The following is an 11,333-nucleotide window of genomic DNA, read 5'->3' as shown; positions in this document are numbered from 1 at the left end:
GCTTCTATGTATCCCTGACTTCTGTCCCTGTCTACACCACCTCCACCATCACCAGGCACTGATTTGTTGTCACTATATATTAGTTTGCATTTTCTAGAATTTTACATAAATGGGATAATACAGCATGTACTCTGTTTCAGTCTGGCTTCTTTTACTCAGCATAGTGCCTTTGAGATTCATCCATGTTGCATTGTGTATTGATAATTCATTCTTCTTCATTGCTGACTGGTATGCCATGGCAGGAATGTACCACAGTTCGTTTATTCATTTGCCCATTGAAGGACATCTAGCAGTTTGCAGTTTTTAGTAATTATGAATAAGAACACCATAAACATTTGTATACAAGACTTTGAATAGATCTATGCTTTCATTTATCTTAGGTAAATATCATTTTAATTTTTTAAGATGCTGGCATTTTTTTTTCCAGAGTGGCTATACCATTTTATATTTCCACTGACAGTATATGAAAATTCCAGCTCGTCTACCTCTTCACCAGCACTTAATACAGACAGTCATTTTTCATTAAAGCTAGTCTACTTTTTTTTTTTTTTTTTTTGAGACTGAGTCTCACTCTATTACCCAGGGTGGAGTGCAGTGGCACAATCTTTGCTCACTGCAACCTCTGCCTCCTGAGTAGCTGGGATTACAAGCGTGAGCCACCATGCCCAGCTAGTTTTTCTGTTTTTTTTAGTAGAGATGGGATTTTGTCATGTTCGCCAGCCTGGTTTCAAACTCCTGACCTCAGGTGATCCGCCTGCCTTGGCACCCCAAAGTGCTCGGATTACAGGCGTGTGCCACCACGCCTGGCCGAGCTATTCTAACAGTATGGTATTGATCGACTTACCACCTATGCAACTTACGACCATTCGACTTTACGACCACAATCGCTAGCCACGACTGCTCCGCGTCTGGCAGCGCAAACGTTGCCCAGCTGGACGTACGACAGTGCGGACCAGCTTCCGGCAGCACTACCATCTCTGCGTGCACCATTTCAACTGTACATATAGCCTACTCAACTTACGACCAAATCGGGTTACGACCGGTCTGCGGTCCCGACTGTGGTCATAAGTCGAGCACTAGCTGTATAGTATTATATCATTGTTGGGCAATCCTTCATGTGCTTACTCAGCATCCTTATATCTTCTTTGGTAAGGTATCTGTTCAAATCTTTTGCCCATTTCTAAAAATCAGGCTAGCTGGGTTTTTTTATTGTTGAGTTTTGGGAGTTCATTATATTTCCTGGACACAAATCTTTTATCGGATATATGATTTGTAAATATTATTTTCCAGTTTGTGCCTTTTCTTTTCATTCTTTTACCTGTGTCCTTTGAAAGGCAGAGATTTTTAATTTTAATGAAGTCCAATTTATCAATTTGCTATTATTTAATTAATTTATTTATTTAGAGACGGAGTTTTACTCTTGTTGCCCAGGCTGGAGTGCAATGGCGCGATCTCGGCTCACCGCAACCTCCGCCTCCCAGGTTCAAGTGATTGTCCTGCCTCAGCTTCCCGAGTAGCTGGAATTACAGGCGCCTGCCACCACGCCCAGCTAATTTTGTATTTTTAGTAGAGACCGGGTTTCTCCACGTTGGTCAGGTTGGTCTCGAACTCCTGACCTCAGGTGATCCGCCCTCCTCAGCTTCCCAAAAGGCTGAAATTACAGGCATGAGCCACCGTGCCTGGCTATCCATTTGTTATTTTATGGACCATAATTTTGATTATGATGTCTAAGGAATCTTTGCCTAACCCAAGGTCACAAAAGTTTTCTCCTATTTTCTTCTAGAATTCATATTTTTCTGTTTTATATTTAGGTCTATAATCCATTTTGAGCTCTTTTTTATGTGTGTATGAGAGATATGGATGAAATTTCACATTTTTGTTCTTGGATCTCCAATTATTTCAGCATCAGCTGTTGAAGAGATTATCCTTTCTCCACTGAATTGACTTGATAGATACATGTATACCCAATTATTGACTCCATTCTGTTCCACTGATCTATTTGTCTTTATGCCAATGTCGTCCTGTTTTGATTATAATAAATAAGTCTTTAAATCACATTCCTCGATCTTATTTTAGCTACTCTAGGCTGTCTTAATCTGTACTACCATAACAGAATACCCAAGACTGAGTAATTTATAATGAACAAAATCATGAACTCCTGGGCTCAAGCAATCCTCATGCTTCAGCCTCTCAAAGTGCTGGAGTTACAGGTGTGAGCTACCGTGCCTGGTCCATTTATTTTTAAAATTTGTTTTATTTTATTTTTTTAGACAAGGTCTCGTTCTCTCATGCACACTGAAGTGCAGTGACATGATCTTGGCTTACTGCAATTTCCATCTCCTTGGTTTAAGCAATCCTCCCACCTCAGCCTTCTAAGTAGCTGGGATTGCAGAAGTGTGCCACTATGCCTGGCCGATTTTTTTTTTTTTTTTTTTTTTGAGATGGAGTCTTGCTCTATCGCCAAACTGGAGTGTAGTGGTGTGATCTCAGCTCACTGCAACCTCTGCCACCCGGGTTCAAGCAATTCTCCTGCCTCAGCCTTCCGATAGCTGGGATTACAGGTGTGCACCACCACACCTGGCTATTTTTTGTATTTTTAGTAGAGACAGGGTTTCACCATGTTGACAAGGCCGGTCTCAAACTCCTGACCTCAAGCGATCTGACCACCTCAGCCTCCCAAAGTGCTAGGATTACAGGCATGAGACACCATGCCTGGTAGAAAAATTAATTAACTATTACTATTTTCTATACTAACTATGTTTTATGACTTCCTACAATTATATGAAATATGTGTCACAAACACTTAACATCTATCCAAGCCAGCATTTAGAATTTTATATATATATATATATATATATATATTTTTTTTTAAAGACGGGGTTTCACCGTGTTGGTCAGGCTGGTCTTGAACTCCCGACCTCGGGTGATAAGGCTGCCTCAGCCTCCCAGAGTGCTGGGATCACAGGCGTGAGCCACCACGTCCGGCCTAGGAATTATATTTTTTAAAAGATTAAAGACAGCTCACTCTACTTTTGAGGATTTTTATCTACTTGGTCAATGGATATCAAGAACCTTCAAGTGACTAAAAACTCAAGAGAAGGAATAAAATATAGCACACTGCAATACGAATGAGAATGCTTGATTTTGGCCCAGCTAGGATAGTTAGTTTACAAGGTGTCGTAAATATTTTGGAGCAAACAATCTACACTGTGGAGTACTCAGATAAACAAAATGTATATAAATAATTGATTTATAGTAATTCTGTAATCCAAATGGATTGTCTTCTCAAAGAGAGATTTGAATGTCTAATTTCATATGTTTTCCTTCTCAAAGAGGAGACATTTAAAATATTCTATATGTGGCCGGGCGCGGTGGCTCAAGCCTGTAATCCCAGCACTTTGGGAGGCCGAGGCGGGTGGATCACGAGGTCAAGAGATCGAGACCATCCTGGTCAACATGGTGAAACCCCGTCTCTACTAAAAACACAAAAAATTAGCTGGGCATGGTGGCGCGTGCCTGTAGTCCCAGCTACTGAGGAGGTTGAGGCAGGAGAATTGCCTGAACCCAGGAGGCGGAGGTTGCGGTGAGCCGAGATCGCACCATTGCACTCCAGCCTGGGTAACAAGAGCGAAACTCCGTCTCAAAAATAAAAAAATAAAATAAAATAAAATAAAATATTCTATTTGTGAAGGCAAAGGTAAGTCAAAGAAACTACAATTGCGAGAGGAGTTTTTTTTTTTTTTTTTGCGCTAAATTTTTTTTTTTTTTTTTTTTTGTATTTTTAGTAGAGACAGGGTTTCACCATGTTGACCAGGATGGTCTCGATCTCTTGACCTTGTGATTCACCCGCCTCGGCCTCCCAAAGTGCTGGGATTACAGGCTTGAGCCACCGCACCCAGCCGAGAGGAGTTTTTTTTAAAGGACCAGAGTGGGGAAGAAGTCTGCACCGACTGCAGTGATCACAAATGGCTTCACTAAAGTGACAGGATTTGATATGTCTTGAAAGATGGTTATAATTTTAATATATGATAAAGAGACAGGTAATATTCCACAGATCATTCATGATGGACCATAACATCACAGCAATCGGGACTCGCCAATCTTTGATCCTTAGTCTTTGCTTTCTTTGGATTAAAATATACAAAGTTGCTAATAGTCATGCTGAGGTAAATTATAAAACTTCTCTCCCTATTGCCCCTCTCCTTTCTTCACCCATGCAAATTTATATCCATTTAAATGGACATACATTGCATTTTTTAAAAAGGTTAAATTTATGTCACCAAACATTATAGGAAGTTCACCTTCCAATATGACAGCACAAGGAAATCCATGGAACTGCTCCCCAGTGAAACCGCTGAAAATTATTTTTAAAACAAACCTGTAAGGGCTCTGGAAATGTCCCCAATGGCATACAGCAAGTGAAGTATCTATTCAAGAAAATCAATGATCTGATTTTAAAAAGTGAGAGTCAACATGAACTCTAGACGTCAGTTCAAGGCAGTGGGCAGGAACCTGGTGCCCAGGCAGACCCTGCTGAGGGCATGTTGATAACAGGGGGCCCGGACCCCAGCACACACCTTGCTCCACAACCTGAATCTCCTTCTTACTGGCTCCCAGTTCAGAGAACTCCTGAGCAAACCCCTCTCCTCCTCATTCACCACACTGGGGAGCTACTTCTGTTATAGGGCAAAGGAAGGGGCACAATCACACATGAGGAGAACACAGGGCAGTCCTCTGGCCGACCAATTTCCAATGGGGGACAGCTTGTTGGAAGCCTGACTTGGCCTTTCTCTGAGGTGACCACATGGCTTGGTAAGGGCCTGCTCACTCTGCTTCCAAGACGGTGCCTTGTTTCTGTGTCCTCCAAAAGGCAGAAACACCGTCCTCACATGGCAGAAGGGATGGAGAAGCAAAAGAAACTAGCTAGTTCCCTCCTGTCCCCTTATAAGGTCGTTTATCCATTCGTGAGGGCTCTGCTCTTATGATTTAATCACCTCCTCAAGGCCCCACATTTTAATGCTGTTGCATTAGGGATTAAGTTTTAACATGAATTTTGGGCGGACAAACAGTCAAACCATAGCAGTCACCATTTGCCAAGCCGTCCTCATCACTGTCTTCCTCACTCCCATCCTAAGTGCGCTTCTGCCCCTGTGCTCCTCACCTCCGTGTCTTCCATCCAGGTGCTCATCCAGGCTCCTTCTCCCACAGCCCCAGACCCCAAATCTGTCCCCCAACATCCCTCTGCTGCCTTGCTTCACCTCATTACCTTCCGTAGCCTCTCAACTGCTCTGCCTACCTCCACCTTTGCTCCCTTTCTGATCCATGGCCCTCAAAGCAGCAAGAAAGATTTTTCTAAAATGCAAATATGGCCAGGCACAGTGGCTCACGCCTGTAATCCTAACGCTTTTGGAGGCCAAAGCGGGCAGACCAGTGGGGATCAGGAGTTCAGGACCAGCCTGGCCAACATGGTGAGACCCCTTCTCAACTAAAACTACAACAATTAGGTGGGCGTGGTGGCGGGCGCCTGTAATTCCAGCTACTTGGGAGGTTGAAGCAGGAGAATCGCTTGAACTTGGATGTGGAGGTTGCAGTGAGTCGTAATTGTGCCACTGCACTCCAGCCTGGGCAACAGAGTGAGACCTTGTCTCAAAAATAAATAAATAAATAAATTGCAAATCTGGTTATGTCTGCCTGCCTGCCTGCCTGCCTGCCTGTTTGTCTGTCTGTCTCTCTCTCTCTCTCTCACACACACACACACACACACACACACATCCTGAAGACCCTCTCCTTTGCCTTTCAGAGAAACATCCACATGGCTGGTAGTGGGTAAGGTTCCTTCCTGATCTGGCCCCTGCCAACCTATATAGCCTTCCCCTCTGCTCAAGGCACACCAAACTTGCTGTTTCCAAAATGGCTATTGCCTGTCCCTGTGCCTGCCTGGATGCTGTCCCCTTTGCTGGTGGTGAAAGCCCTCCTTTTTCTGCTTAGTTAATGCCCTGGTCCTTCAAGACCCAAGCTCAGCTAAGAAAAAGGCTAAAAAATAAACAACAACAACAAAAAGCAAAACAAAAAAGAACTAAGCTCAGCTATTGCCACCTCCAGAAAGCCTCCCCTGCTTCTCATCCGATGATTCTCATCTCTCTCATTGTGACATCTTGACAACACTAAGCCATCTCTTTCTTTACCACATTTATCACACTGCATTGTAAGTTTCCTGTTTTCCTTTTTCTTTCTTTTTTTTTTTCTTTTGAGACGGAGTCTCGCTCTTGTTACCCAGGCTGGAGTGCAATGGCACGATCTCGGCTCACCGCAACCTCCGCCTCCTGGGTTCAGGCAATTCTCCTGCCTCAGCCTCCTGAGTAGCTGGGATTACAGGCACGCGCCACCATGCCCAGCTAATTTTTTGTACTTTTAGTAGAGACGGGGTTTCACCATGTTGACCAGGATGGTCTTGATCCTTTGACCTCGTGTTCCCCCGCCTCGGCCTCCCAAAGTGCTGGGATTACAGGCTTGAGCCACCGTGCCCGGCCTCTTTTTTTTTTTTGAGACGGAGTCTTGCTCTGTAGCCCAGGCTGGAGTGCAGTAGTGGCGTGATCTCGGTTCACTGCAACATCCGCCTCCCGGGTTCAAGCAGTTCTCCTGCCTCAGACTCCTGAGTAGCTGAGATTACAGACGCATGCCACTATGCCCAGCTAATTTTTGTATTTTTAGTAAAGATGGGGTTTCACCATGTTGGCCAGGGTGGTCTTGAACTCCTGACCTTGTGATCCGCCCATCATGAGTATTCTTTTTTCTTAATTAAAAAAAATTTTTTATTTGTTTTTTTAATTTGTCCAGCTTCCACGCTAGTATGTTTACCTGTCTATCTCCAGTACCAAGCTCAGATCCCAGCACCTAGTAGATACTCAATAGATGTTTGCTGTGTGAGTGTTGAATGAATAGAATGTACTAGAGGCAGCGGCAGAAAGAGAAGTCAGGTCGTTATTACAGTGACCCAGGAGAGAGGTGCCAAGGATGGGGACCAAGGCTGGCGCAGCAGAGCTGTGGACACCCGTGGAGTTTATATAGACATTTCCTTGAAACTTGCAACATGGACATAGAGCAAAGGAAGAAAACTGTGTGGTTCGAGGCCCAATTTTTGGATAATTCAGGCAAATACCCCATGGTTAGTGGCTGCTCTGGCAGCTGCCCTGTGAACTGGGCAGAGGTGAGATTTTGTTGTGCAGACGGGGAAGTAACAGTGCAGCTAGCCACCAGACAACACGCTGTCTCCCTCCTGGGCCCTCCAGGTTCTAGGGAGCACTGAGGGGTTTGTGTATCTGGAGATTTGGAGTCACACAGGGTTGGGAGGATGGTGGGAAATAAAGTGTAAGAAATTTGAGATGAATCTGGAAAACATTATGCTAGGTGAAGTAAGCCAGATACCAAAGGACAAATGTTGTATGATTCCACTTATGGGAGGGACCTAGAGCAGTCAAATTCACAGAGGCAGCCAGAAAAATGGTTAGCAGGGACCAGGGGAAGAGGGGAATGGGGAGTCGATGTTTAATGGATACAGAATCTTTGATAGGGATGATGAAAAAGTTCTGGAGATGGCCGGCCATGGTGGCTCATGACTATAATCCCAGCACTTTGGGAGGCCGAGGTGGGCAGATCACTTGAGGTCAGGAGTTCAAGACCAGCCTGGCCAACATAGTGTAACCCTGTCTCTTCTAAAAATAAATAAATTAGCTGGGCATGATAGTGCATGCCTGTTATCGCAGCTACTTGTGAGGCCGAGGCAGGAGAACCGCTTGAACCTGGGAGGTGGAGGTTGCAGTGAGTCAAGATTACACCACTGCACTCCAGCCTGAGTGACAGAGCAAGAGTCTGAAGAGAGAGAGAGAGAGAGAGAGAGAGAGAGAGAGAGAGAGAGAGAAAGAAAAAGAAAGAAAGAAAGAAAGAAAGAAAGAAAGAAAGAAAGAAAGAAAGAAAGAAAGAAAGAAAGAAAGAAAGAAAAGGAAGAAAGGAAGGAAGGAAGGAAGGAAGGAAGCAAGCTTCTAACAAGCTGTCCCCCACTGGAAATTGGTCGGCCAGAGGACAGCCCTATGCTCTCCTCATGTGTGATTGTGCCCCTTCCTTTGCCCCATAACAGAAGTAGCTTGCCAGTGTGGTGAATGAAAAGGAGAGAGGTTTGCTCAAGAGTTCTCTGAATTGGGAGCCAGTAAGGAGATTCAGGTTGTGGAGGAAGGTGTGTGCTGGGGTCTAGCCTATCCCAGCCTTGGGCCCTCTGTTATCAACATGCCCTCCGCAGGGTCTGCCTGGGCACCAGGTTCCTGCCTCTTACCTTGAGCTGACCTCTAGAGTTCAGGTCTAACCTAGGCTGCAGCTGGAGGTCTGCCTGCTGAGCCTTCACCAGCACAACGGTGGCTTATCATTAAGGCATCTTGGCCCCCGGACATAGAAGACAGTAAGTCTTACCTGGATCCATAAACCTCCACCCACTCCTGCTGGCCAAACCCTGTGACTTGGGACAAGGCTGGGCCATGCCCAGGGAGCGAAGCAGGGAAATTTCTAAGGGCTTGGAAGGAAAGAGTAGCGGGGCCGGGGGGATGTCAGGGACAATTCCAAGCCTTTGAGGAGCCATGAGTTTTCTGACTTCAGAGAAGCAAACTCCCCAGATGGAGTTTGTACCATCCTTATTCCCAACACAGGAGCCTCTGAGTTCCACAAACCTACATCATCAACAGGAGCACTCTCTGCCGCTTTAGAGCAAAGCTGGAAAGCGGGAGCTGGAACAGCAGAACTGGAAGGTACTTAGGAGAGTCCCAGGCCAGTGATACATCCATTTCCCCATGATGTGGTCACATCTAGCTAGTTAGGTCAGAGCAGGGGCCAGCCCCCATGTTCCTTAACTTCCAGCCCATTGCCTGTCCACATACCATCATTGCTGTTAGCGCTCCTATTTATATCTAAGGCTAGCTCTGCCGTCTTGTCACATGTCTGCATGATTTTCTTCCTGCAGGAGGTGCTCTGGTAAAACAAGTATAAAATGAATGCCAGGATGGTCTCCCTCGTGGTGGGCATCTTCTCTGTCCTCAACACCATCCAGTTCTTCATCTTTGACCTGAATCAGACTACACACATTGGCTCTGAGGACAAGTTCAGCATCTACACGGACTCAAAGTTGAAGCTAGTCACTTGGATCCTGTTCCACAGGGCTGAGATCAGCACTGCCCTCTCCCTCACCACCATCGTCATCAGCTGCTTCCTCCTTTATTGTATCTATAATAATATCTTTCAGGGGCTGCTGATCTATGCCATGTGGATCATCACTTATGAGTTCATCAACTTCTCCATAGTCCTGCTCCTCAACAATATCATCAGAGATGAGTTTAAGCAGCTGAGTCACTTGTACCTGATCTTCCAAATCTCACACATGCTCCTGCACTTTTTCTGTCTGCCCTTCATCTTCAAGCATGCGTACAGCCTTTACCAGGAGCTCCCAGCTGTGAAAAAGGTAGCCCGCCCCAGGTCCTCCTCCACCAGTGCAGTGAACTTAAGGCTACCTGTCCCTTGGAGAATGTTGTACCAGAAGTGAAACTGACCCTTGCCGGGAAAGGTGGGAGCGAACGGTGCTCCTCAGCAACGGAACCCTCCCTGCCCCGCCAGTCTTCTGTTGATGCTGCTTGGTTTGTCAGGGCTTTTGAGTTTTATGCACTGTGGAATGATCCTTGGGAGAGGGCGGGTTGTGTGGATTAATTATTGTACAGATGTGTGGTGTGACTTGTTTTAGTAGTTAATGATATATGTGGCCTTGTGCTTACTTAACCGTCTCACTGGTGTCTGTTTTTGCCTCTCACAGGCCCCTCTCTTCTGCACTTCCTTAGTTTTTAGTTTTTCCTTTATGGGTTGGCCCACAGATGCCCGTTCTGCTGAGTCCTTTGGAGCAGTATTGCCCAACAGAACTTCCTGTGCTGATGGAAATGTTCTCTATCTGTGCTGGCCACTAGCCATATGTGGCAACTGAGCACTTAGAATGTGACTATTACAACCCAATAATTTAACCAAATTTTAAATTTTATTCCATTTTGGCCAATTTCCGTTTCAATAACTATGTAGGGTTGGCTCAAGACTAGCCTATCAGCCCAGCACAGTGGTTCACGCCTGTAATCCCAGCACTTTGGGAGGCTGTGGTGGGTGGATCACTTGAGGACAGGAGTTCGAGACCAGCCTGGCCAGCAGGGTGAAACCCCGCCTCTACTAAAAATGCAAAAATTAGCTGCGCATGGCGGCAGGTGCCTGTAATCCCAGTTACTCGAGAGGCTGAAGCAGAAGAATCACCTGAACCCAGGAGGCGGAGGTTGCAGTGCGCTGAGATCACACAATTGCACTCCAGCCTGGCCAACAGAAGTGAAACTCCGTCTCAAAAAAGAAAAAAAACAACAAACAAACAAACAAACAAAAAACTACCCTATTGGAGAGCACAGCCTTCTGAAGACTCACTTTAGAAAAGACCCCATTGGGCAGGGCACGGTGGCTCATGCCTATAATCCCAGCACTTTGGGAGGCTAAGGCGGGTAGATCACGAGGTCAAGAGATTGAGACCATCCTGGTCAACATGGTGAAACCCCGTCTCTACTAAAAATACAAAAATTAGCTGGGCATGGTGACGAGTGCCTGTAGTCCCAGCTACTCAGGAGGCTGAGGCAGAAGAATTGCTTGAACCCAGGAGGTGGAAATTGTGGTGAGCCAAGATCGGGCCATTGCACTCCAGCCTGGGTAACAAGAGCGAAACTCCGTCTCAAAAAAAAAAAAAAGAAAAGAAAATACCCCATTGAAAAGACCCCTTTCCAGAGTCATGCCTCACCCTGCTTCCCTCATACTTTTCAGAAAGCAGTTCCTCATGTTGGTTCACAATAACATAGCAAGAAGAATCCCCATTTAAGAAAGTGCCAGAGGCTGGGCGTGGTGGCTCACGCCTTAATCCAAGCATTTTGGAGGCCAAGGTGGGCAGATCACCTGAGGTCGGGAGTTTGAGACCAGCCTGGCCAACATGGTGAAACCCTGTCTTTATTTAAAAAAGAAAAGAAGAAAAGAAAAGAAAAGAAAAGAAAAGAAAAGAAAAGAAAAGAAAAGAAAAGAAAAGAAAAGAAAAGAAAAAAAGAAAAGAAAAGAAAAGAAGAAAAGAAAAGAAAAAGTGCCAGGATTTCTCAGCTGAAGCACTATTGACATTCTGGACTGGATAATTCTGTCCTGTGGGGGGGCTCTCCTTTGCACTGTAGAATGTTTAGCAACATCCCTGATCTTTACCCACTATTCACTGGGAGCATCTGCCTGTCCCCCATGCTGTC

The 11,333-nt window shown here is 45.4% G+C and overlaps 1 protein-coding gene across 1 annotated transcript; it reads left to right on the top strand.

Moving 5' to 3' along the window:
- Nucleotides 1-9,031: 9,031 nt before the first annotated feature.
- LOC116533714 (transmembrane protein 217-like) lies at nucleotides 9,032-9,812 on the top strand. The gene has a single exon (XM_032253602.1). It carries the CDS (start codon nucleotides 9,032-9,034, stop codon nucleotides 9,578-9,580), a length of 549 nt encoding a protein of 182 aa, XP_032109493.1. The 3' UTR covers nucleotides 9,581-9,812.
- Nucleotides 9,813-11,333: the final 1,521 nt, after the last annotated feature.

The sequence above is a fragment of the Sapajus apella genome, unplaced genomic scaffold (genome assembly GCF_009761245.1).
Source record: "Sapajus apella isolate SASKATOON/1434 unplaced genomic scaffold, GSC_monkey_1.0 scaffold83, whole genome shotgun sequence".
Lineage (NCBI taxonomy): Eukaryota > Metazoa > Chordata > Mammalia > Primates > Cebidae > Sapajus > Sapajus apella.
Note: the sequence above shows the minus strand (reverse complement) of the source record. Positions and strands in the feature narration are given on the sequence as shown.

What these genes read in the sequence shown, in the direction of transcription:
- LOC116533714 (XM_032253602.1), top strand. Translation starts at nt 9,032, where the DNA reads ATGAATGCCAGGATGGTCTCCCTCGTGGTGGGCATCTTCTCTGTCCTC.